The sequence below is a fragment of the Dama dama genome, chromosome 11 (assembly GCF_033118175.1).
Source record: "Dama dama isolate Ldn47 chromosome 11, ASM3311817v1, whole genome shotgun sequence".
NCBI classification, from domain to species: Eukaryota; Metazoa; Chordata; class Mammalia; order Artiodactyla; family Cervidae; genus Dama; species Dama dama.
In genome coordinates, this window is record NC_083691.1 from 96,436,765 (window position 1) to 96,464,260 (window position 27,496).

At 43.5% G+C, this 27,496-nt stretch overlaps 1 protein-coding gene and 1 non-coding gene across 3 annotated transcripts; both read left to right on the plus strand.

Moving 5' to 3' along the window:
* The first annotated feature begins 296 nt into the window (after positions 1-296).
* On the plus strand, positions 297-26,447 carry RNF149 (ring finger protein 149). Of its 2 annotated transcripts, none has more exons than XM_061155910.1 (7): positions 297-849; positions 12,348-12,592; positions 13,418-13,486; positions 17,042-17,124; positions 19,409-19,505; positions 22,709-22,907; positions 25,207-26,447. In XM_061155910.1, the coding sequence occupies exons 1-7, from the start codon at positions 411-413 to the stop codon at positions 25,248-25,250; spliced, it is 1,176 nt and encodes a 391-aa protein (XP_061011893.1). In that variant the 5' UTR covers positions 297-410; the 3' UTR covers positions 25,251-26,447. The 2 variants fall into 2 exon arrangements, with proteins under 2 accessions (XP_061011893.1, XP_061011892.1); XM_061155909.1 differs by having other exon boundaries at positions 298-849; positions 12,342-12,592.
* On the plus strand, positions 7,093-7,165 carry TRNAE-UUC (transfer RNA glutamic acid (anticodon UUC)). Its single transcript has one exon. It is a non-coding gene; the product is annotated as a tRNA-Glu (tRNA).
* Positions 26,448-27,496: the final 1,049 nt, after the last annotated feature.

Sequence of the window (27,496 nt, forward strand, 5' to 3'; positions counted from 1 at the left end):
CCGCCGCCCCGCCCGCCGCCCCGCCCGCCGCCCCGCCCGCCAGCCCCGCCCGCCAGCCCCGCCCGCCAGCCCCGCCCTTGCCCCGCCCTTGCCCCGCCCCCCGTCGCCGCTCCTTCAGGTGCGCGTGCGCCGCCGCCCCGCCCGCCGCCCCGCCCGCCGCCCCGCCCGCCAGCCCCGCCCGCCAGCCCCGCCCGCCAGCCCCGCCCTTGCCCCGCCCCCCGTCGCCGCTCCTTCAGGTGCGCGTGCGCCGCGGCGCCGCTTGCAGAGCAGACTCGCTCTTTCCCGGCTGGGCAGCGGGGCTTCGCTTCTCCGCTCTCCTCAGCGGCCTCGTCGGCACGCGCCCTCCGGCCCCTGCCGGGAGTCGCCCGGCTCCCGGCCGGCCCCCTTGCGGTCAGCCCGGCGGCGCGTCCATGGCGTGGCGGCGGCGGCCCGAGGCCCGGGGCGCGCTGGCGCTGCTGGCGCTGGCCCTGTGCGCTCCTGGGGCCCGGGGCCGGGCTCACGAGTGGTTCTCGGCTGTGGTGAGCACCGAGTACGTGGACCCGCGGACCAACCGGAGCGTGAGGAGCGTCTCGGAGAGCGGCCGCTTCGGCGACAGCTCGCCCAAGGAGGGCGCGCGGGGCCTGGTGGGCGTCCCGCGCGCGGAGGACCGCGACCCCGAGGGCTGCGAGGCCAGCACTCGCTTCCTCGTGCCCGGCGGCCGGGGCGCCGCGCCCTGGGTCGCGCTGGTGGCGCGCGGGGGCTGCACCTTCAAGGAGAAGGTGTTGGCGGCGGCGCGGAGGAACGCCTCGGCGGTGGTCCTGTACAACGAGCAGCGCCAAGGCAACCTCACGGCGCCCATGTCCCACGCGGGTGAGCCGCCGCCGGCGCGCGGGCGGGGCGGGGCGGGGCGGGGCGGCCGTGCGCCGGCGCCGGGCTCCGGACGTCGGGGCCTGCGAGGGGAGCGCCAGCTTGGCTCGGTGTGGCCCCCGGTGCTCCAAGGAGGGAGGCGAGCGCCCGGACAGGATTACGTCTTCTCCCCGGGTCGTTCAGGTGAAAGGTACCCTGTGCAGGAAGGAGGCGGCAGGAACGGAAGACTTTAAAACCCGCATGAGGAGGATTGTGGTTCTCACCGGCGGAAAGCCTCTTTAATCAGGAGTCCCTTGCCAGTGTTTCCCAAAGTCAGATGGGGCTGGAGTGGAAGCTCTTTTCCAGGGCTTTGCAGGGTCTGGCAGTCCCTTCACCATGTAAGGCGGTGGCTCGGTGACACTGTGGTTTCTTCACTTTAATAATGTACGTCAACATTCTAAGCTTTAAAGTGAGACGGTCTGGATTTAACTGAGTCCGAAAACCCGGCCTTAAGTTGAATATGTTTTCTCACTTGCTAAAGAGAAGATTGTGATACTGGCTCCTTTGTCAGAGTCCTTGAGTGGAGTTTAGATGAAATTTTTTAAAGTGATCATGCAGGGAAAGATTTTGTTCTTAGCTAGGCAACCCTTCCCACAGGCGGTTTTCGGAGGCAACAGGTTACATCTTCAAGCACTTGTGAGAGTTTGAAAGGTTTATTTTGCAAGGGTTCTCATTCTCAGAAAGGGCTTCCTGGGTGGCTCAGCGGTAAAGAATCCGCCTGCAATGCAGGAGACTCAGGTTTGATCCCTAGGTCAGAAAGATCCCCTGGAGGAGGGCCTGGGCAAGCCACTCCAGTAGTCTTGGCTGCAGAATCCCATGGACAAGCCTGGTGGACTACAGCCCACAAGGTCACAAAGAGTCGGACACAACTGAAGCAACTTAGCACACAGGCATGCATCATTCTCAGAACTGAAATTCCAAGTACTATTCAACTGATACAGAGTGTGATGGCCTTCTAAGATCAGACTCACTCTGAACTTCTTGGGATCAAAATCTTCAGTTTCTGCTGCTGCAAGTCAGACATCCTTTTTCCTCTGTACTTTTTGACTTTTGTTCTGTTTTGGCTTCTTGAATGAAAGTTCAGAATACCTGTAAAATGAGGACCGAAGGGTGACTTTGGACTTGGCCTGTTTTAGCAGAGTGATGGGACGGAAGTCAGTGGGGAAGTGAGACTGTTAGAATGATGCTTTCAAGACGGTGGCTGGCGAGGGCTGGGGAGGTGCTGAGCAATGGGTAGAAGCTGGGGAGAGGTGGGATGAACGGCATAGTGAGTGAGGCATGTTGAAGTTGGATGGTGGAGAAGAGGTAACTGAAAGAGTCAGGTCTTTGGCAAGGATGGCGGCTATGTCCAGGATTCTCGGAGGGGTTGACCTCCGATAGAAGAGGGGGGAATTCCTCGATTGCAACAGAGAGGAAGTGGGTTTGGGGAGGAAATGGGAGCAGATGTCCATGCGGTGGCATTGGGCAAGGCAGCACCTTTGATGCAGTTATTCCAGTTGTTTTTTACCCAAGTCATGTTTCTGCAAAACTCATGAGAAGTGCTGTTGGAGTTCACAGAGCATTCCAGACGCATCCTGTGGACAGGGTTCTGTTAGAGAAGAGAGGGCAGTGTGCCAGGATTCTCCGATGCTGGGTCCTTGCGTTCACTTCTGAGTCTGCAGCTTCCTGTGGGCTTTCTCTTTTCCATGGCAGTTCTTTTCCATCCCACAATTTTCTCAATGTGTTTACTGCATTTTTTGGCAATGACACTAACATCCTTCCAGGCTAATCGCACTTTTCTAACCATGGTTCAGCAGTCTTGCTTGCTTATCTTACGGACATATAATTTATCCAGGCTCAGAAAGCCCCTCATTGATGCTCATTTTAAATCTTGCAAGCTTCTGTTACCATTCTCAGTGTCCATTTTAGTCTGTTTCAGTGTAAGATTACTTCTGTTTGAGGAAAGAGACAAGAGTAACAGCATTAGCAGTTTTTTAAAAAATGTGTGGAAGTTCCCAGTGCAGAGTCAGTTTTCTGCTTACAGCCCTTTGAGGTAGGTGCTTTAACCCCATTTTACAGATGAGGAGACTGATGTTCGAAGAATTGAAATGACTGGCCCCCGGGAACAAGGCAATCTATGGCCAGATAATTCTTTATTGCAGGGGCCTGTCTTGGCCTGTATCCACAGGATTCCAGTTGTGACAGCCAGAAATGTCTCCAGATATTGCCAAATGTCCGGGGGCAGAGAGGATGGCAGTAACATCCCAGATTTGAACTGCTGACTTAAAAGGAGACCAGTGGGTTACACAGAGGAAAAGCTGAAATCCACTTAGTCCATTGACTAGTCCAAGCAGAAATATAAGGGCCTGTGCTGTGTTGGTGACTAGAAATGGAAAAGAAGGTCCCTTTCATTCTCAGAACTCAGTCCTGCCGGGGACAAGGGTACAACTGTATCATGTCTTTTTGAGAGTGGATTGGCGTTAAGAATGGAGTGAATGGAACTAAGTCAGAAGAGGAGCTGGCTTTGACAGACTTAGATTTTAAAGGTTACACAGAACCTTGACAGCAGCTCAGACTTTGTAGTTTTTCCTATTTGGTCAGAATGTGGCTGGAGCCAGTAAAAACTACTGATCCGTGGTTCTCAATGTTCCTATGATACTCGGGGTCTGTGTACATAGGTCAGGTGGCTGCTACTGAACTCCGATTGTGATGATCTCCTCCCAAGTCTCAGAATTTCAGCAGTTTTTCTTTTTTCTTTGTTTTGGCTGTGCCGGTTCCTCACTGCTGCACGGGCTTTCCTCTAGTTGTGTCAAACGGGGACTGCTCTTTAGTTGCAGGTTTCTCACTGTGGTGCCTTCTGCTGTTGTGGGGGCTTCCCAGGTGCCGCTAGTGGTAAAGAACCTACCTGCCAAAGCAGGAGATATAAGAGACTCGGGTTTGGTCCCTGGATCGGGAAGATCCCCTGGAGGAAGAAATGGCAACCCACTGCAGTATTCTTGCCTGGAGAATCCCATAGACAGAGGAGCCTGACGGGCTGCAGTCCATGGGGTCACTAAAAGTTGGACACGACTGAAGTGACTTCCCATGCACACATACTCTTGCGGGGTGCGGACTTAAGTAGTTGCTGCTCCTGGGCTCGGCCTCTAGAGCATAGGCTCAGTAGTTGTGGGGCAAGGGCTTAAATTAGTTGCTTCTTGGCACATGGGATCTTCCTCGATCAGGGATTGAACCCATGTCTCCTGCATTATCAGGCTGATTCTTTACCACTGGGCTACCAGGGAAGCCCCTCAGCAGTTTTTCTTAAACCCTGTTGCTTGACTGCTAAGATCCAGTACAAGATGTTGTGAACTTAAGTCAGTATTTTATTGTGGCTCCAAAATAAGTTGTGACTTTAAGATAATATTCTGTCAGGACTGTAACAGCCCTCAGTGTGAGGACTGTTACTGTGATGCCCAGGGTTGGTTCCCTTTCCTTTGACAGGTGAATAGAGAGTGGGCAGTCTGGGCCACATACGGCACCTGCTTGCGGGTAGAAATGCCTAAGACACATACCAGCCTTTGAGGAGTTCACGGCTTAGTGGAGTGATAAACAGACCTTTCCAGGCCCTATGGTTGGGCCCTCAACAGAATTATATGCCCAAGTGCTTAGAAAGCATAAAGGAGAGGCATCCAATGTAGGTCCTGCAAAGGTATTAGAGGCTATTTTGACCAAGAAGAGTAAAAATTGATATAAGTCAAGCTGTTGAAACGAAAGCTTTTAGAGAGGATTGGCCTTGATGTGGTGACTGCTAGTTAATTACAGGCCGATCCTCCAGCTGACGTCTTGAGTGGCTGTTTAGACTGGCACTTTCCTTGTGTCAGCAATTTACTGAGGCCAGGTGTTGGCAGGGCTGAGAGGTGTGTTTGGGGAAGGGGCCAGTGTGGGGGTGGCAGGAGATGACACGTGATAGAAAGTCCCTTAGCTTGAGAGAGATGTACAGTCTGTGTTTGCAGAGCGTGGGAAATGGTCTTTTATGAGTGATTGGTGCTCAGTGATCTTGAATGCTTTGCCCTCACAAATGAGCTAAACATTTAGATTTGAGTTTAGCTTGTATTTTGGTGCCCTAGGAAGAGATGGTGCCCTGCAGCCTCATAGCAGGTGGGATTAACTCAGACTGTTCCCAGCTAGCAGGCAGACGGAGTCTTGAAGGACAGCTTAAGTTGAAGGTTTCTGGGTGAATGTGGTATAGGGGCTATGTGGGGAGCTGTAGGACCTTCTGGGTGACAAGAGTTGCCTTGCCCAAGACCGAAGGACTGAGATGAAGTAATGCATTTAGCAAAACTGCAAAGATTGTTGAGTGCTGTACTCGACAAATACAGAATATTCTTGAGCAAGCCAGATTTCTCCAAAACAAAATGTGAAATTCCGAGACGAGAATTGTATGTGTTTTTGAGTCCTCATCACTCATATCAGTCAACCATAAAGACATTTGTTTTTTTTTGCATGATAGCTCACGTTCTGGAGATGTTTCCATTCCATTCATATTCCATGTACTATTTCCCCTGCAAAAGGAGTCTCTGATACTCTCCTCCCCTTGGGTCAGTTTAAGGATAATAACCAGAAGAGAAACCAGTTTTTCAGGTCGACTTATTCATACAGAAACCATTCTATTGGGTCATCGCTTGTGACGCTGGAGCTACAAAAACTAATAAATAGGAACAGTAGTCCTTGTCTAGTGAGGAGACTCACGAAGACGTTATGTGTGTATGTGTGTGCTAAGTTGCTTCAGTCATGTCTGACTCTTTGTGACCCTGTGGACTGTAGCCCGACAGGCTCCTCTGTCCATGGGGTTCTCCAGGCAAGAAAATTGGAGTGGGTTGCCATGGCCTCCTCCAGGGGATCTTCCCGACCCAGGGATTGAACACACATCTCTTATGTCTCCTGCATTGGCAGGCAGGTTCTTTACCACTAGCGCCACCTGGGAAGCCCAAGACATTCTATAACAGGTGAATAAAAACAAGTGTACTTAAGAGGCTTTGCTGTATTGTATACACAGAGGTGTGGGGATGCTGGAAACCAAGGTTGAACCTGTGCTGAATCTTTATTCTTCTATGTTGGGTGCAGGATGGAGAGACTGTGGATGTTATTGGAAAAAAAGAAAACCTAAAAGGTCATGGGATTCTCATGCTGGAGCTTTAAAGTGCTTTTTTAAAAAAAAATTCTTACTTTTAATAGTTTTATAGTCACATTTACATACATTTACAAATTGTTAAGTTTACAGTTATGAAAGCATACCAGTTTTTATGTTTTGGCATATTAAAGTAAAATTATAATAGTAACCTCTCACCATTGGGTATCTTTGGTGTATTTTTCCTTCCAAAGGAAGCTATTTATTTTTATGTTTTTAAACTTTTTATTTTGTGTCGGGGTACACAAATACCCCTAACAGTGTTGTGATGGTTTGAGGTGAACAGCAAAGGGATAAAATGCATTTCTTGCTGCCTGCATCAGTTTTCTAGACCAGAAATCTAATCCGCCACTTTAAATATTTTAGTAGTTCCTGTCTCCTTCAAGAGAATGTTGAAATCTACTTTAAATAGTTTCCTAGGGAGGAGAAGTGGTACACTAGACTCATATGACCCTGCAGAATTTTGAAGCTGTAGACCAAGACAGGTTTTTTTTTTTTTTTTTACATTTTTTGTTTGTTTTTGACAAGGTGGTAAGAGGAACTATTATTTTTCAAGAAGGTTTATGGTCATGTGCTCTATGCAAGACCTTGAGTTACATCTAAGTTAGAAATACAACCAACTGCCTTCCAGGAGTTAGTGACTGGGGGTTGTTTGCGGGGAGGGGAGGGCATTGCACATAACGACCTTTTTTGGTGATTGGTAGCAACGCGTGGCTTGGGGAAGAAAAACATTCAAAGGGTTTTTTCTTCCCCTGTCCCAGGACTTTGAGCGTCTTTGCCTTCTGTGAGGAAATTCAGCTATTTGGTTTGGAAATCAGCTGTGACTTGCTCTCTCAGGCCACCAGGGCTCTAAGACTGGCCCAGGGAGGCTGTGATAGGAGGACAGGGCAGAGCCAGACAGGGGCCTGTGCTAGGTACCCCTGGGGGCCGTGCACCCAACGACCCTAAGCTCAACTGCCCTGCCTCCATTCATCCCCCAACACGTCCCAGAAAAGCCAGTCATGGGATAGAAGAAGTCTTAATTCTGAATTTCATGATTTAAAGTAGTTTCAGAAGGGACTTCCCTGATGGTCCAGTGGTTAAGACTCATCACTTTCAATGCAGGGGGCCCAGGTTCAACCCCTGGTCAGGGAACTAGATCCCACATGCTGCAATGAAGACTCGGTGCAGCCAAATGAATAAATGTTAAGTAAATATTTTTAAAATAGAGTAGTTCACAGAGGCAGTCTTGCTGCTTCAGTGGCTAAATCATGTCCGACTCTTTGCCACCCCATGGACTGCAACATGCCAAGCGACTTTGTCCTCCACTGTCTCCCAGAGTTTTCGCAAATTCATGTCCGTTGAGTCGGTGATGCCATCCAACCATCTCATTCTCAATCACCCCCTTGTGCTCCTGCCCTCAATCTTTCCCAGCATCAGGGTCTTTTTCCAGTGAGCTGGCTCTTCGCATCAGATGGCCAAAGTATTGGAGCTTCAGCTTCAGCATCAGTCCTTCCAATGAATATTCAGAGTTTATTTCCTTTAGGTTTGATTGGTTTGATCTCCTTGCTGTCCAAGGCACTCTCTGTACTTAGAGTGTAGCAAATTTTGGCCCTCAGCCCAGGCACAGTGTTATTACTTTTTAATGATTTCTTACAACTTAGTGAACTAAGCATTTTTTAGGGGAAAAACATGAGATTGGTGCTGGAGAAGTTTCCCGTTCAGGTGTGCTTCTGATAGCCAGCGTGTTTCTGCAGCCCCTCCCTTGAAGTTTCAGGTGTTCTCAGCTCATCCGCCATCCCTCACTCGTTTAGGTAACAAATATTCATTGAACACTTACTATGTGCCAAGCTGCATGGGGCACTGGTGGTAATGAGATAAACAGGATACGTTTATGTATATTGAGTCACTAAGCAAGCCAGACCAGTCACCAATGCAAATATGCTTTTATGATGGTACACCGCCTAGAAAACCTCCCTTCTTTTTGCTTGATAAACTCTTCCTGTCCATCAAGATGCACTCCCTGCCCAGGGGAAAGTTCCTTCCCATCCCAGTAAATATGATCACCTCATTTCTGCAGCTTTTCCTTATTCCACATTATCATTCAATAATCAACAGTCCAAAATAGAAAAATTGTCATTTCCATTGTACAGCTGAAGAAGTAGTCTCAGAGGACCCAGACATGAATTGTCAGGGGAAGGTTGGAGCCCAGCCTGGTGGTCCTGAAGCCTGTGTTCCCCCACTCCCTCCCCCACCCCCCACTCACAAGGGGGAGAGGCAGAGGTGCACTTAGGAACTGGGTCTTCAGGCCCTGGAACTGGCTTTGCAGGTGCTGCGTCACATTGAGCAATTCTCTTTAAGATGTCTCAGCCCTGGTCTGTAAAATGATCACTCGCCTCTTTCTGCCTCAAGTGAAGTATGATACAGACCTGAAAATGCTTGAGAGTTGGTTTCTGCATTAGCAACCAAAGATTGTTCTATGAGTACAGAAATTGTACCTGTAACCATAGCATAGAAACGTTTTTGTTTTGTGTATAAACATGGAGACGGGTCCATGGGGTTCACTATACTGTCCTTCCTGCTTTAGTATGTGCTTGACATTTTCCATTAAAGGAAACTTTTTTAGTTTATGAAAAGGGTCTGCAGCTTACAAGGCACCCCATAATCGTACATGGTATAGTTCTCCTATTGTTTCTGTATTCGTCTTTCTCAGCTACTAGCTGTTTGTTTCCCTGAAGGCAGGAAATGCCTTGCTCCTTATTGAGCCTCCCCAGGGATGACGTAGAGGATTGTTCAAGCACTCGGGCAGCCGTGGCACTTGCCAAGTGACACTTTTAGGGCCGGGTCACAGCATCGGCTTCTAGACAGGAGCCACCTTAGAAGGCTGCTCTTCTAGGGTTTCAGTAACTAAATCCCCACGGTCGAGGGCCACAGCGGATTTGCTACGGATTAAATTTTCTCCCCACAATAAAATAGTGTTAGAATGTGGTTTCAGTGTAATGCCGGAGAACAATCTTTAAATGTATTTTTTTAGGTTAGTTTTTGAATAGATAACATGTACACAGGGCAGAGAATTTTTACTGTGTCCAGCTCTCTCCCCTCACCACCTCCGCCAAGGCAGGTGCTGCTCTGTATTTGTGTGATCTTCAGGGGTGTCTGTATTGATATGACCACGTAGACCTCTTGTCCACGCAGGTTTTTTTACATGATGCTTTTTTTTCCTCTGTCTTGACTGCCGTCAATAGTAATAGAGCTGCTGCCTCAGTCTGTACACATAGTATAATTTACATAATGGTTTTCTTGTTGATTGACATTTAGATTTTGATAGCAAAAACTTAGAAAAGGGACTTCCCTGGTGATCTAGTGGTTAAGAGTTCACCTTCCAATACAGGGGGATTGGGAGTTCCAGGAAAACATCTGCTTCTGCTTCATGGACTGCACGAAAGCCTTTGACTGTGTGGATCACAACAAACTGGAAAATTCTGAAAGAGATGGGAGTACCAGACCACCATACCTGTCTCCTGAGAAACCTGTATGCAGGTCAAGGAGCAACAGTTAGAACCAGACAAGGAAGAATGGACTGGAAAAAGAGTACATCAAGGCTGTATATTGCCACTCTGCTTATTTAACTTGTATGCAGAGTACATCATGCAAAATGTCAGGCCAGATGAATCACAAGCTGGATTCAGGATTGCCAGAAGAAATATCAATAACCTCAGGTATGCAGATGATACTCTAATGGCAGAAAGAGAAGAGGAACTAAAGAGCCTCTTGATAAGGTCAAAAAGGAGAGAGAAAAACTGGCTTAAAACTCAACATTTAAAAAACAAATATCATGGCATCTAGTCCCATCACTTCGTGGCAAATAGAAGGGGATAAAGTGGAAACAGTGGCAGGTTTTCTTTTCTTGGGCTCCAAAATCACTGCAGATGGTAGCTACAGCTGTGAAATTAAAAGACATTTGCTCCTTGGAAAGAAAGCTATGACAAACCTATACAGAGTATTAAAAAGCAGAGACATCACTTTGCTGGCAAAGGTTCGTCTAGGCAAAGCTGTGGTTTTTTCAGTAGTCATATATGATGTGAGAGTTGGACTGTAAAGAACCCTGAGCACCAAAGAATTGATGCTTTCTGATTGTGCTGGAAAAGACCCTTAAGAGTCCTTTGGACTGCAAAGAGGTCAAACCAGTCAATCCTAAAAGAAATCAACCCAGAACATTCATTGGGAGGACTGATACTAGAGCTGCAAAACTTTGGCCATCTGATGCGAAAAGCCAACTCATTGGAAAAGACCCTAATGCTGGGAATGATGGAAGGCAAGAAGAGAAGGGGGCGAGACAGAGGATTAGTTGGTTGTATGGCGTCACTGACTCAATGGACACGAGTTTGAGCAAATTCTGGGAGATGGTGTTGGACAGGGAGGCCTGGCATGCTGCAGTCCATGGGGTTGCAGAGTCAGACATGACTTAGCAACTGAACAACAAAAACATTGAATTGTACACTTATTTAAAAGAGTGAATTTTCTAGCATGTGAATTATATCTCACTAAAATTGCCTTTTAAAAATCAAAACCCAGTTGTGTTTTCTGCAAACTCACTTCATTTTCTTTGTCTTTCTGTTGCTCTTTTTCTTGTAGGAAATTAGTTTTTGTCTTTGTTATGTTACATGTATTTTCCCCCTGCTGGCCATTTGCTCTTTTGATCTTGAGTCCTTGATTTTGCTTTCTTTTAGTCAGAACAGACAATTTTTGTTTTTATGTAATTGGTTAGTTGCTCATTTCTTTTTTTTTTAAAAGAAGTTCTGAGGTGATTTTTCACACTTGGAAAGGTTTTTCTTCAATATTATTTATTTTTTAATGTCCATGTTTCTTCTGGCTCTTCTCTTTTTTCTTTTTTATATATTTACATCTTGGATTTTTTTAGAATTTAATTTTGGCTTTAAGTTGTGAAGAAAGGATTCATCTTTTTTATCCTTAGATGGTACTCAGTTGCTCCCATACTTTTTTTTTTTTCTTTTTTTTTTTTTTTTAACGTAGTCCATTTTACCCCATTGATTTGAAATCCACTTTCATCATTTATACTGAATTCTTTTATGTTTTAGGGTCTAATTTCTGGGCTGTCATATGCTACCACCACACTCTTTTAATTATTTTGAATATAAAGGCTAGTTCAAGTTTTATTTACAAAGTTTTCCTAATCTTGATTATTTTTCCCCTAAGTGAACATTAGAAGCAGAATTTTTAGGGTTTTTAAAATCCCATTGATAATTCTAAAGATTAACTTATAGATGAAAAGTGAAAGTGTTAGTTGGTCAGTCATATGCAACTCTTTGTGACCCTCACCAGCTGTAACCCGCTAGGCTCCCCTGTCCCTGGGGTTTCCCAGGCAAGAATACTAGAATGGGTCGCCATTCCTTCTCCAGGGATATCCCCGACCCAGGGATCGAACCTGGGTCTCCCAAATTGCAGGCAGATTTTTTTTTTACCATCTGAGCCACCAGGGAAGCCCAATTTATAGATAGATTCATGTAAAATTGGCATTTATATCCCTTCTTTTTTATTTCTCTTACTTTTTTGTCCTGTCTGCTCATGCATTCAGAACAACATGAAATAATACCGAACAGAGTAGGAATTCTCCAGTTGCTTCCCTGAGTTAATGGGCACACTCAGGCGTTTGTATTAACATTTACAAGTGAAATTGGTTTTTGTGTGTTTTTTTTTTTTTTTTTTACCATGTTTGGTTTAATTATGCTAGAAATAATTTTAAGACTTCTTTTTTTAAAAATCTGCTGTGGAACACTTTATATGTTGCTCTTTAAAGATTTGAGAGTAGAATTCTCTTATGAAAATGAATGGGGGAGGTGGGGGGGCTCTTGCTTTCAAGGGGGTATTTCTTAGTGATTTATTCTGGTTTTTTTTTTTTTTTAGCTGTTACAAGTAGAGCTGCTGTGTATAATTGTGTGATAGTTTTTGTCTGGACACTTTTTCAAAGCTGTTTACTAAGTGCTAGGCGTCTAGTGTTCAGGTCACAGGTGAGCCTTGTTTAGCTGTGGAAAAATCCAGCTGAGTTTCTCTGGCATGTGGGATCTTCCTGGGTAAGGGATCGAACTTGAGGGTCTTGCATTGTCAGGCAGATTCTTTACCACTGAGCCACCAGAGAAGCCTCTGTTTATTCTGTTCCTTGTGTAATCAGTCTGTGTTCTCCTTGGTCACCCATGTTGGTAACTTGGGCTTATGTCCCGTTTTATCAGTTTTCGGTCACGTGTGCATGGAGCCATACTGTCTCCATATCTTATTTTGTGTTCTCGTGTTGATTGCTTTGTTCTTTACTAAGGAACAGGAAACATAGTGGTCATTATGGTTAGCTACCCAAAAGGAAGAGAAATTGTGGAACTTGTGCAGAAGGACATTCCGGTCACCGTTACCATCGGGGTGGGCACCCGGCACGTCCAGGAGTACATCAGCGGTCAGTCCGTGGTCTTTGTAGCCATTGCCTTCATCACCATGATGATTATCTCATTGGCCTGGCTAATATTTTACTACATACAGCGCTTCCTATACACCGGCTCACAGTTCGGAAGTCAGGTAACTGTCTTTCTTTAACTTTGCTTTTTAAAAGATCGTTTGTAAATATTTCCTGTGTATATTTTTTTAAACTATTAGACAATATTCTTAATTTCATTATCATTTATAATATTTAAGTATTGATATGTGGGAGTTTTTTTAAAAATAAGTTTTAAATTAGAATATATTCAACTTTATGTGCTGTAGGAAGTCAGGTCATCTCTCACTCCTGCAAAGATCCTCTCTCCTTTCCAGACATAAAGGGATGACAAAAAGGCATGAAGTCGAGGTGGGTGGGGGGACATGGTTGTGTTTTGGAAGAGAACTGGGCCTGCCTGTCTCCACAGTGGAGCTGCATTCAGAGCCATTTGTCTGTGGGGGTGCTGGCTCAGTAGCAGCAGAGCAGGGCCCTGTGGGTCCCACACTCACCTGTTGTCTTGAGAACCACCCTTCCTGGCTGCTGAGGCAGCAGATGGTCATTGCTGGGTCACCTTCTGCCTCTGACCAGGAAGCCTCTGTCCTTTTAGGGGCCTTCACAGATGAGTGTATGGAGCCCCGTCCTCAGCTGACTACATTCTTACCAATAATCAAACATAAGATTGGTTCCTTCTTCAGGCATGGAATTGAATATAAGTATTCTTGATCAAACAGCTCTTAAGTTACACATGACTGTTCTGTACCTTAGGGCTTAAAAGGTAGTTTTTTGTTGTTGTTTTTTAAGTTATTGTAGTCACCAAATTTTTGCTTTTTATGACTTTTTTTCCCATAGCTTGCTTACACTGTATGAATTTTTAAAATAGCAACTTAAACATTTCAATAATAATAATAATATTTTTCTTCCCTAAGAGCCATAGAAAAGAAACAAAGAAAGTTATTGGGCAGCTTCCTCTTCATACTGTAAAGCATGGAGAAAAGGTAATATTTTCATGGTTGTTTTTTGTTTGTTTATAATATAAATCTGGGGACATCCCTAAGACTTTGCCTTCCAATGCAAAGGGCGTGGGTTAGATCCCCTTGGTCGGGTAGCTAAGATCTCACATACTTCTCAGCCAGAAAACCAAAACATAGAACAAAGCAAATTGTAACAAATTCAATAAAGACTTTAAAAATGGTCTACATTAAAAAAAAAATCTTAAAAAATATATGTATATATATAAAATACCAATCCATTTGTATGTCTCATCTAACAGTGTTGGTCATGGAGTTTTGGCTAGTTTGTTAATTTTGACATGTGTTCATTTTAAAGAAGAGTTGACTGAAACACTGCAGGGTATGTGAAGAGCCTTCTGTACCTTGCTGCCCAGGAAGGTACCCCTAGCCGCATACACCTGTCTGAATTTAAATGAACTGAATTAAACTGAAAACTCAGCTCCTCAGTCACCCTGGCTGCATGTCCGATGCTCAGGTGGCCATACTGGTTACTTGCTGCCAGACTGGATGGAGCACTGAAGCTCCAGTCTCTCTACCAGAGACACTGAGGCTTAAATGAACCTCTGTTAAATCTTATACTCTGTCCATTCTCTCTGACTCCCTTAATTACAGGGAGAAAAGACTGGGATTTATGGAGAAGAGGAGAAAAGATGTTGAGTCCTAATCACTGGACCACTAGGGAAGTCTCTAAAAGGCCAAACTCAGCAGAGTTCAGAAGCATTTTTGCAATAAATCCTAAGTCTCAGAACCTCATGTTCTTAAAGGATAGATTCCTTACAAGGAAAACAGTTGCCAATGCAAGAATAGTTACTCTTTAATGGTCCATTTTCAGTGCTGTGAAACGTTGAGGTGACATAGCTACTGGTGGGTTCCATCGTTTTGGTTTGCTTTTTTTCCTCCGTGAGTTGTTGAGACCTGGCCCATGCCTCCAATCCTCAAGTGCCCTTGGGTTCACGTCTCCTCTTATGGCCTACTTAAAGGATTAGAGCTTCAGGACAACACTCATTACATTTATAGACCTTTGACTTTAAAGCTTTGGGATCAGATACTGATGGTTCCAGTGGAATATTTACCATTAGGATACTCCGGGAATTGTTGGCTGCATTCTTTCCCAGATGTCTTACATTGTAGTGACAGTGAATTTGCAGACTTGGTGTAGAGTCCAGGTTTCTTTCCATGTGGCTGTATTTAAAAGGAAAAGTGAAAAAAAAAAAATCCCATTTCATGGAAAGATTAACATATGATTTACAAATGACGAGGGTCTCTGGCGGAGGCTTGGAGAGAGAGAGAGTGTGTGTGCGTGCGTGCGTGCATGCGTGGGGTGCACGCATGCAAGCTCAGTCATGTCCAGCTCTTTGCAACCCTGGGACTATAGCCCGCCAAGCATCTCTATCCACGGAATTTCCTAGGCAAGAATACTGAAGTGAGTTGCCATTTCCTTTTCCAGGGGATCTTTGCTACCCAGGGATCTAACCTAAGTCTCCTGCATTGGCAGGCAGATTCTTTACCAGCTGAACCATCAGGGAAGAGCCCCCTGGGGGAGAGAGTCCCCAGCAAGTATCTTGAGACAGGCTGTGCATTTGGCTAGCAGTTCCATGATAAGCACAGGTTTATGTTCCTCTTGAAATGTATCTTCTGCTCTCTGGTGGGAAATCTGTCCTTAAGTATGAGAAGACATAGATTGATATGTGTAATTTACTGCACGACGTCTTTGGGAACATAAGTCAATTGATATTACCCTCTTCCTATACAGAACAATTTTGAAAATACGCTTCTACAGACTATTGTCAGAAATAATGGTTAAAAAAAGTCTCCATAAATGATCCATGAGGTATATAGGTGGATTTTCTGGCAGTCTTACATGTTTAATTTGTGCAAATAAAGACTGTTTTTTCTTAAATCTACATCTTGTTGAGTTCCAGAGACTGGTTGTTTCCTAGTTTTTCTTATGGACTCAATCACAGTACTGTATAAGCTTGCAGACCATTAGGGAAGTAAGAATGATTTCATCATTCTTTCTTGGCGTGTGAGAAAAGGTGATAATGTCTAGTTGCAACATCTAATTTTAAGTTCAGTGACAAAGTTAATTTTAGTGCAATCTTTGATAGCAATATCCACATATAAAATCAGTTTTTACTGCTTGCTTGTTAACAAGGGACCCATGTGCTTAAAGGTACTTTTAAATAATTACATGATGACTGTGAAGCTGTGTTCCATAAAATTAACTTGCTAAAGCTACAGACACTGGTATCTGAGTCCCTCTCCCAGAGTCCTGGAGGAGACAAACTCATTGGCCAGATTTGGGTCAGGTGACCAGGTCGGCCATGCTTATTACTTTGGTTGATGGGCTGAAGCCAGGTGGACAGATCCAGGTGGTACACAGGAAAGTGGGATGAGCTGACACCCCCAGAAAGGTCATGACCCACAGACTCTCAGAAGCTGAAATTGTGTCACAAGACTGCTTCCCCAGAAATTTTTGTTTCTTTTTACCTTTGTTAACTTGATGTATGAAAAAGGAACTCAAGCTTCCCAGTGGTAAAGAATCCACCTGCCAGTGCAGGAGATGTGCGTTTGATCCCTGGGTAGGGAAGATGCCCTGGAGGAGGAAATGGCAACACACTCCAGTATTCTCGTCTGGGAGATCCCATGGACAGAGGAGCCTGGTGGGCTACAGTCCATGGGGTTGCAAAGTTGGACATGACGTAGTGACTTTGAAAAAAAAAAGTAACTTGTTTTAATTTGTGGTTCTTTTATCACTAGTGAGGTGAATATTTTCAGATACTTAGTCCGAAAGTATCTTATTTGTATTTTCTCATCTGTGAGTTATAACTTTGCATTTTCTCATCTGCAAGTTATAACTTTGTTCTTTAGCATATTCTAATGAAACTGCTTTTGTATATTTCCAATGATTCCAGAAAACATATATCTTATTAAATATTCATCCTCTTTTAAGTTTTATATTTGAAAATTTTTTTATAATAAAACAGGCATTTGAATTTCTACAGCCCTTAAAAATATGATCACTTAAAAAAATGAACAGCCTCTTATTTAAACATTCGTGTCTGATTAGGTAGGCAATGAAATTTTTTCCTGTTCAGACAAATTCTTTTAAAAATAAAATCTTTTGATAGTGGTAAAAATAAATACCAAGTGGAAATTATCTGTATTTAATTTCAGGATGTACCAATGCAGACTAGAATTCATCATTGTTTTAGTTGATTGTAGTGAGTTTCATTTTTGTTGAGTTTTTGTTGTAGTGAGTTTTACCAAGAGTATATTATTTACTAGCGTCAGTCGCTCGGTCATGCCCAACCCTGCAACACCACGGACTGTAGCCCACCATGCTCCTCTCTCCATGGGATTTCCCAGGCAAGAATACTAGAGTGGATTGCCATTTCCTCCTACAGGGGATCTTCCTGACCCAGGGGTTGAACCCAAATCTCCTGCATTGGCAGGGGGATTCTTTACAGTTTGTGCCACCAGGGAAGCACATACTATTTGCTAAGGATACAGCAAATTCTTTGCTCTTCTTTTTTACAGGGGATTGATGTCGATGCTGAAAGTTGTGCAGTGTGTATTGAAAATTTTAAAGGAAGGGACGTTATCAGAATTCTGCCATGCAAGTACGTTCTCTTACTTCCTGAGATGTTAAAATTCACAAGTTTCAGGTTTCTGACCAAATAGGGAACATGTCTTTCAGGATATGAAGATCTTACTATCAGGTGATATCTTGCAATCATCTCACCTCTTAGAAAAGAAGCTCAAAGTCTTCAAGGTTCTCTTGTACTGTTTTACTTTAAGACTGTTTTGCTTGAAGACTTTAGGTGACCATTAAGACCCTGTCTCATTTTGTTGCAGATTGGCTTTTTATCTTATAGGCAAGGAGGCTTCAGTAGGGTCCTGGGGGTCTATACTGTACATTTATCAATGGAGAAAGTCTGCCATGTTGGGAGAAAGGAACCTGAAGCTGGCCAGGTGAAGGCCCTGGGTGAGAGGACCAGGGACAGTCAACAAACCTGGCTCAGGCTCTGCTGCTATTATCAGTGGGTTTTTTTTTAGCTTTTAAATATTTTAATTCTTATGTTTTAAACTAGTGAACATTTTCCCAGACATTTATTAGAAATGTTATCCTTAAAGACATTTCCTGGTTATGTATTTTTATCTGTTATTTTTCTATGGAGATGCCTTTTATCTTAGATTAGGCTCTGCTGTTATTTGCACCCTGAGTTTGGATTCTTTCTGGGGTTGTGTGAAATAAATATTCCTCCTTTATTTAACTAGTTTTTTTTTTAAGCAATAGGAAGTTATGTTTCCTTTTTAATCATGAGGTGGTTTGATAACTTTTCTTTAAAAATTGCTTTGTCAGCAGAAAGGTGTACAGAGACTATGTTTTAAAGCTGGTCATTTTAAATTCTGCTTTGCACCGATTATAAGCAGATCACAAGTTATTATGTAGTTGTGCCTCACTTTATGTTTTCAAGTGTTCAGAGTATATACCAGTACTTTATAGGAGATAAAGTTCTCAGGAGTTCTGTAGAGGACATGAAGTAATGAGGATCAGAATAACAAAATTAATTTCCCTGCTTCAAGATAGTGAACTTAAATCTACAGGAGTTCATGTGGGTTGGTGTGCTGGGTACTTAATGAATTGGGGTCAGTGTCGGTTGATGGTGTCCTGTAGAACATTATTAAAATAGAAAAGAATTATTATTCTAGGCTGGTTGAGGGCAAGCCTTTCTGACTTGAATGCCACACAGTGAGCAGCCAGATTTCCTTTTACAGGAAATGGAGATGCTCCTGATGGCTGAGCTGGGACTTGCACTCATATCATGAACAGCTGAGTGTATCCTGAATGTGCATGTATCCTGGTCTCCTTAGTGGGGTTTTCATTTCCTGCCCCCACTCCACCCCAGTTTTCTCCTGTGATTTATTTCAACTAATTTCCTGATGGAAACAACATATTTGTTTTATTTTTCTCAAAACTATTCCTGTGGGTCAGTCTCAGTTTAAGGATGGACAGGTCACAAGACAAGCTGGGTTGGACCACCTTACATCCTTACCTGCTGCTGTTTTTAACTGCCGTGACAGGCTTCCCTTTGGAGAAAAGGTCTTTAGACAATGATGACAGTAATAATAATGAAAAAGTGCTGAGGATTTATAGTGCCCACTACCCTAGTAGTCAAGTGGCATGTTTGCTCCTCAGAACAGCTTTTGGGGTAGGTGCAGAGGGACCTCAGAGTCATAGCCTCCGATCACACAGCTGGCATCTGAGCCTAATCGGTGTGGTTCTGATCCCCACACCCGCTTACTGCAGCACAGATAAACTGTAGATTCATCACCCAAGAGGGGAAGTGAGCCAATGAAGGCATCAGTAAAAGAAGAAAATTCATGAGTGATTTCTTTTTTTGATTCTGAAACTAATGTGTTCATACTAGAAAAATGTAGATGCTACAAAAATACATAAAGACAAAAAATAAGTATTTAACTTGCAGCCCAAAGATGGCTTTAATATTTTAATTGATATTTTGTTGTATTTCTACTGGAGTCACTTAATATAAGATACTATTAGTTTTTTATTAGCTTGTTACTGTTAGTTTACTCTTCAATTTCTTAGGTCACATTCATTCCCAAAAGGCTAACAGAGGCACATAAAAATACATTCCAGCATGATACAGAAATAAACCATGCTGTTTTCATGCAGTGAAGGGGGAATTTCCCTCTAAATGCCAAATTCCATTTAATTTGGAAAGTAGAACAGGTAACCACCCAGGGTAAGTGGATACACTCGAATTTTGATATGACGGCATTTGACTTGTAAACAAGAAGATGAGTTGGTAGGATGTGTTATTTCCTTTATAAGGTATAAGCAGTTATTTTAAGATATTAACACATACTTAATTTTTTTAGGCATATTTTTCATAGAATATGCATTGACCCATGGCTTTTGGATCACCGCACGTGTCCAATGTGTAAACTTGATGTCATCAAAGCCCTGGGATATTGGGTTTGTTATGTTTTTGTTTATATTCAATCTCTGCTCCCCGCACCCCACTGCCCCCATTCTCCCTGAGTGATTTGATTCTGTTCCTGACCAGAGGCAGGAGGAGTGAACCAGATGCTCCTTCTAGGGTTCTGCTGGTTCCTAAAGAAATTTTCCTCTATACTAAAAGTGAATTCTTAAGACATTCCCCCCAAATCAATGAACTTATGGAGTTATCGAATAATACACTAGGTATATGCTTAAAGTTCATACTTAGAGTGGTATTTTTGCTATATGTTGATTCTGGTCAGTGTCTTAGAAATAGTGAGTGTAAAACATCTGACCTGCAAGGAGCCAGGTGCACACTTTACATACAAGGAAGCGAAAGCCAGCACCTCTGGACACGAGCTCGCCCAATACCTGGGTTTCAGAGTCAGATACCGCAGGGGAAATTCCTGCTGCAGCGAACATGCTCCATCACTTTGCCATACTGGGCTGGTCATAGAACGGCGCTGAGAGAACAGAGCCAGGAGGGCAGAGTGAAAGAGAGCAGGTTATTGCAGCCGTTCACTGAATGACTTATGCAAATCAAAATATTGACTCCTGGCCCCTTGGGAGGGGAGCGCTGTTCTAGTAGCCACCCTTAGTAGCCACCTTTAGTAGCCAGAAACACGAGCTTAGGGAGAAGTCGCTCACCTAAACTCACGGGTGATGTAGTGGGGTTATCAGCTTTCAGGTGTAACTTTGCTTAATTCCAGGGTCCAAGCCCTCCTACCCAAAAGAGGGAAAACAGGTTTTCCTAGATTGTTATATTTTAGAGTCTAAATAGAATCTGTTACTGTCCCAAGATACTCTTGGTTAAATATAAGTTGTTTTGAAACAGAGATCTTTGAGAGAAGTAATTTAAATATCAGATAATATTATTCTTGTTGCTAAACGTAAGAGGTTTTTGCAGCATTTACTAAAGAGACTTTTTTTTATGATAATGGTTTTATGTGACTGTATCAGCCCTCAAAGCTGCAGGCCCCCTTCAAAATATTTTTCGTTTTCCAGCTCAGCATATCTTCAAAAGAGAGCTAAGGGACCACGCACTGTCTTAATAACCAGTGTGATTTTCTGTGAATTACAGTGTTCAAGTGTGAGTTGCAGAGGCCTCAGTGTGGATACACAGAGGGAGGCAGAACTGTCTCACCTGAATGTCTAGAAAATGTGTCTTTGCTCTAGAATCTCTAATGTTCATTGATTGGTTGTCTTTGATAACTGGTGGCTCTCCTCAGCTTGGCTGGTGTCCTGGGCTTTCTTAGTGACCGTGGCTCATTCCTGTCTTGCCCAGCCCTACTGGGACTGGGTCTTAAACAGTGGAAGCCAGGGATTAAACAGGTGGTTTCCTGGCAGTTTTCCTCCTTTTCCTTCTGTGGATGCACTCTCAAACTCTTTGAGTTGCTATCTTCATTAGTTGGTAACTTTAAACCTGCTTTTCATTTCTAAACATTTGTGGAAAAGGCATTCCATTGACCTTAGCATTGAGACTGTTTTTGGAAATGTATCTACGTATATTTCACACGTTAAAAATCAAGACTCATTTTACATCAGGTTGTCTTGCTTTCAGAACGTTTCAGAAGGCTAGAATATGTGTTCCCAGAAAGGTTGTTTTCTGTTTTGAAGAAACATACAGTAATTTGAAATCACACTTAAGAAATTAACTTGTCTTGCCTTTATTTATTTTTTTAATCCTTTGACAGATCTGCCTTTTTCTTTAGACCCGCTGACCCTCCTGCATTGAGTTGCAGCGAGTTTTACACTCTCCTCTCGTGTGGTAACTATTTCTAATTTCCACAGTGAGAAATGACCACAGTGAGAGCAGCCATTGGCCCTCACGGAGTGGTGCCCGACTTTGCAGCTGTGACCACTCTGACGTGCCTCTTGTCACTGTTGTGTTTGCTCCCGGGGTCAGCCCTTATCAGGGGTGTGCAGTGCTGGGTCTGGACTTGGCTCTGGAGAGACAGAGCTGGACAGGACTCCACCCTTCTGCTCACTGGCTCCCAGGAATTCCGCCATCTGGACTGGCAGGGGGCAGGCGTGCACCCCACCACGCTGGCCAAGGAGGCCTGTTGGGAGAGTGGGGGGCACAGAGAGGGGAGGCCTTGACCCTGCCAGCAGCAGTGGGGGAGCTCAGGGAGGGGTTGCTGGAGGGACGTTTGAGCTGCGTGTTAATGCATCTGCGTATCATAGGTCAATGGCGAGTGACCACGTGGGGCCTGAGATGGGCAGCTAGTTCAGCCTGGCAGGTGTTCAGACAAGGACCTGGAAACACAGGTCAGGGCGGGCTGAGCGGGAGCGCGTACGACAGCAGCCCTGTAGGACTTGGTGGTTGGTGTGGCAGGCGTCTTCTCTGGGGGTGCCTGTGGGAAGGCAGTGAGCCATGCGGGGTCCAGGAGTCAGAAGAAGGTTCTAGAACACAGGCGGAGCCGGCAGCGGGAGCAGCAGTGCTTTTGGCCCTGAGGACCCCAGGAGTGGAGCGGGCAGCTAGGCTGTGTGGTGTTCAGTCTCAGCCCAGGTTCACGGGACACCCACCCGCCCCCAGTCGGCCTTTTACCAGCAGATGCGTCCATCACAACTCTGACTCTGGCGTTAATCAAAAAAGGTTTCTGGATGGCCCCCAGGTTTTGAGACTTAATGCAGGGTGCTTGTAGGGTCTCCTGTGCGCACTTTCATGGCCTCGTTTTCTTCTTTAAAGCAGCGTGTGGGGAAGTGGAGGCACACTGGCAGCAGACAGACACCCTGTGCAGAATCGGCGCTCTCTGAGTGAGCCGGGCACTGCGCCCCCAGATGATCAGGGACCTGCGTGTCTCCCGAGTGCTGGCCGCTGGCAGCGGTTGCGGCGGTCTTTCAAGCTCAGGACCCTGGTCTCAGTGGTCAGCAGCCAGCCAGGCTGCTCAGGAAGTCAGGACAATCATTTGTGACAGAGCTTCACTTTCTGTCAATACGTAGTTTAAAAGGTGGCATCGCTTGTGTCAAGGGAAACATGGTTTTTTGGAGGAAAAGCATTTAGGCCATGAAAAGCTACTTACTGAGAAGTGACTCACTTTCTGGTGATGCTAAGAAGACACTGATGTGCTTTTTGCAATATTGATGTTTAAATAGTTTGTTTGAATTATGAGCAGATGATGATAGACAAGCTTGATGGTGTTACTGAGAAAAGGTGTTTCTTTGCTCTGACTCTCAAGGGTGAGCTTGAGGACGCACAGGAGGCAACTGCCCCAGAATCCCCCCCTGGGGGAGTCTCGGCTGCAGATCTGAGTCTCATGGTAGCAGACGGCGAGAGAAGTGACGCCGGCAGCTCTGAGTTGCCCTCCACCAGTGACCCTGTGCCACCCTGTGACGCCAGCTTTAAAGAGGATGCAGGTGAAAACACAGCCTTGCTGGGTGAGTCACTCGCCGGTTAGCAAACAGTGGTGTTATCAGTGCTTAAATGAAAGTGAAAAAGCCCATAACGTGCAGAAAAAACATAAAGGAAAAATGAAAACCATGATCTTACCCCTGCAGATACAATACTGTTTCAACATTTTGATAAATATATCTTAGATTTTTTGTGTTTGTGTGTGAAGAGGAAGAGAATATCATTTATGTGCCCTCAGGTAACCCGCTTCTTCCTCTTGGTGTACGAAACTATGTCTGTATCTGTATCTGTAGACAAGACATGTGATTTTGTGCAGTTGTGTACTAGTACATTCTGGGTTCAGTATAGTTTCTGTAAACCACATCCTGCTGATGGACTTTTATCATCAGTAACACTGAAATAATTTTCGTGTGTGTGTTTACCACCTGTCTATCTTGTGCCCTTCTCATAGGTAAAATAGAGTGAATTGCATTTTTAAAGTTACTGATGCAACTACCTTCTTTTCGTATTTGTTGGTTATTTATATTTCTTTTCTGAGTTGCCCATTTCATCCTTAATTTATTTTTCTATAGAAAAACTAATTTTTTTCATATTGATTCTAAGAGCTCTTTGGTCTTTGCTTTGTTTTTTATTTAGTCCAGCCTTCTCATACTTTGCATGATTCTGCCTTTGATAGAATGCTAACTTAGGAAAGTCTTTCTCAGGGTTATTAACTTATATTTTACTAACAGTTGTGGTTTTGTATTTTATGCTTAAATCTTTAATGCACATAGCTTCAGAAAAGATTTAACTCAACTATTTTTCCCAAATATTTAACCACTTATCAGTTGTTTAGTGATCATTACTTGTGAATAATGTGTTTTTATATTCACAAAGCAAGGCAAATTTCCTCATCTTTATTCTTCTTATTTTAAAAAATTTCTGAGCTGTTTTTCATTTTTTAAGATTAATTTAAAAAATCAATTTACCATGTATAAGAAAATCCCATGAAAATTTTTATTATAGTTGAATTAATTTATAGATTTAACTGAGAAGAATTGATGCTTCTAATTTTGAATTTGCCAACCTGGAAAAAGAAGCATGTTTTTTCCAAATTGGTAATATTCAAACTGAATCAGTTTGTCTTTTTTTTTATACATTTTTAGAATCTGGGAGGCAAAGATAGAAACATGAGAAGTGAAGTTTTAAAGCAGAACCTGAGGAAGAAAGAATGCATTGTGTAAGAAAAAGGGAGAATGAATTTCAGAGAATTAGGAAGTGGAAAGGTGGATCACGTAGGAGGTCTCCTAGCCTGTTCTCCTAGCTGGGTCTCCTGCTGAGAATGAACTACCTTGTTTTTAGCAAATCCATTGCATTGAGCCCAGATGCATTCCATTGTAATTTTTGCTGTTTCCTTCAGTCTCCAGAAGGGAAACGAAATTTGTTTCCTCTACTACTTGACTACCCTTGAGATATTTCAGGACGGGTAAAATTCTTAACCTGAATTTCTAAGTATTTGTTCACCAGTAAATTTGACAGGTAATTTATGTGTTACTATTATTTCTAGCCTGCCATCATAACAGCATCATTTGAGAACTATTACACTGGAAAAAAGTTAATTCTTCCCAGCTGACCTTAGGACTTCCAGAATACAATGTAACTTCACCAGTAGCTAAGCTAACACTTTCGCGAGATGAAGGTGGGGGTTATTAGGGCAGCCCACTCCTTGCAGAAGGTGTCTGCACCAGTGGGCTCCTCTTTGGCCCACTTGACCTCAGGTCTGATTGTAGGTGAACTCACAGTGCTTGGTTCTCCTGTATTTGAGAAGTTTACTCCTGAAAGAAACCTTCTGCACCAAAATTATTCTATTCTCCTTTCCTGGTAACATCCGACTGGGCTCGAATGCCAGTTTGAACCTCTCCGTGTCTCAATTTCCAGTCTCTAGATTGGGGATAACAGTGTAGCCGTCTCTAGCTTGTAGGGTCAATATACATTGCCCGGTAAACGCAAGCTGCTGTCTTCCTGGGTGGTGATGCCATTGCTGCGTGTCTAAAAGCACACTCCGGTTAATCCCACCAGCTCAGCCTGCGTCTTTTCTGTTGCACGGAGCTGACCACATGCTTGTTGATTAGACTAGAAAACCTCTCATGCTCTATATGAAGAAGGTGTTTTTATATTTTCTTAACTCTCTATCTGGAATAGGTTGCTGTCTTTCCATTTAAGTTTTATTTAAAAATATCTGTAATTTGTTTCATGAACTAGGATCTCCAAATGTAACAATGTTTATGTAACCAAAGCCCAGAATGTGCCCAGCGACTGACACTGGCTCCCATTGCTTTGTTGTAGAGACAGGCAGGAGCGACGCTCAGCGTGACGGACCCACCTGCTAGCGCGCGACCTGTGGACCGTGTCACGGACAGAGCCTAGGCTCGGATTAAAGGACACTTTTATTTTTTTTACTTTACTGCATAGTTTGTATATGTGAAAATAATGTACATTCTTTTACCTTTCAGGTTCTAATTTGGTATACAAAGAACTATTTTATTCTTTCAAGAGACTTTTTGATTAGTCTTGATATATTTATCTATTGAAATGTATCAAAAGATGATTCTGTCTTCTCAAGGATGGTTCTAGCCTAAGCACGTTGACTTTACACTAGTTGAAATGGAGTTGCGTGATTGCGTGATTATATTCAGTAATTGGTCATGTGAATTTCCCTGGAGGAAAGACTTTCTTAGAACATTAAACTTGTCAATGTGATGAGAGAAATCTGTTGCTTTCTTGCACCTCTGTATTTTAGAGAGATTTCCAAATCTGAGAGCACTTCCATTGTTGTTTTTTAAATTTGGAATTACGAGAAAAGTACTGGTGGACTTGAGTAATTTCATCTCTCCCTTTTATTACCTAATTTCTTCCAGTAACCTTGATGGGGAGGGAAGTTTTGCCCCTTTTTTCCTACAAATAAAAAAAGCTAAGATTCTGTATCTCACACGAGCATTGCTTGTTAAGGAAATGGAGTAAACAGACTCTGATGTGGATTTTTTTTTTTTTTTTGAGGTAAATGATGAATTTACTGATTTCAACTAGAGTTTAATCTTTACAATTAAAAGGGTGATAGATGCAGACTTTCAGTTGCTGTTAAACTAGTAACCAGTTTTCTCGATTAATTTCAAAGCGAGCTTAATGACAGTGAACTTGTTTCATCATCTCTCCCTTTCACTCTTGTTTGCTGCTCTTCCTTGAAGGCTGGGGGATTAGGCTGCTCTGAAGCTTTGGGGGCCACTCTCTAAGTTGAAAAAGTGATTAAACAAACACACAGTGGTGAAGACTCTGCACTTCCCCTGCAGAGGCTGCACGCAGGTTCGATCCCTGATTGGGGAAGTTCTGCATGCCACAGGGGTGGCCAAAAAAACAACAACAAAAACACACACACATTGTGCTCTGCTGTTACTTCTTAGAGGTGGAAGGTCCAGAGTGAGAAGGTTAGTTTTTTACAGCTTGAAGTTGTAGTCCTTTGTAGCTTCCAAGCTGTTTACTGTGTACATCTTTATTTCATGGTAAAAATAAATGTTTACTAGAGTACATAATTTTTAAAGTGTAAACAATTCATTCTTATACCTGTATCTAAGACGTAAAGTTTATATAGTTTTTTTTTTTTTTTCCAAGTTACTTAGTACACTGTATTCCAGCCACTCAGTGAAACTCTAGGTGATTCAACAGTGTTACTGATATCAACCGAGGCCAGACTCCAAGGGAAGAGCTATGGAAATAGAAATTGCCTTATTCTTGAGTGCTAATTTCAGCAGACACTGCAGTGGGTTTCCATAATGGCCATTATCTTTGAAATTTGCCTTCTGTGTCATTCATTGCAGATAGGAAAATATGTCCCTGATTCTATACCAAGTAGGTTGCTCTTTGTATTTTAAGACACATACTAGTGGAAAGTGCTTTAATTCTTCCCATTAGCCAATGAAGCTGACTTTAAAGAATGCTTTGACAGATCAAGGTGAGTTGTTTTTGATGATTATGAGCGAGTGAGTTCTTATCAGCGGCTGTCAACCAGAGCTTTACCTAATTCAGGAGTTTGAGGGACTCCTCTGGGGTTCACTGTTGGGCACTCTGTGCTTCCACTGCAGGGGGCACGAGTTCCATCCCTTGTCAGGGGACTAAGATCCCCTGTGCTGTGAGGCACAGTCAAAAAAAAAAAAGAGACTTTGACCCTAAGTTATAAACATAAGAGACTGGAAAAATTATAGTACTGTCATCTCTAGAAACACAAGTCTTTAACAGCAAATAAAGAAATCTGCAAGAGCAGACAGAAAACCCTTTTGTACTTGGTAAGGAAAATGTTTCCTTTCAAAAGGATTTTCTTAGGTGGACGTGATGAAGGGTCAGTTGCTAGAATTTTTGCTGAAACACAACATTGATAAAATGCTGGGAATCTGGGGAATATAAATGAAGAACGGTTAGTAAAGCAGAGAGATTTAGTTCAGATTGTACTCCTTAATGGCAATAATCACTTTCCTTCTGACAGCTGTCTTGAAAGCTTTGTTCACAAATAATGTAGAGACAGTGTTCTTTCTTTTTAACTGTGAGGGCCTCGGTGGTGTGTGGAGGACAGCATGTGCCCATGGAT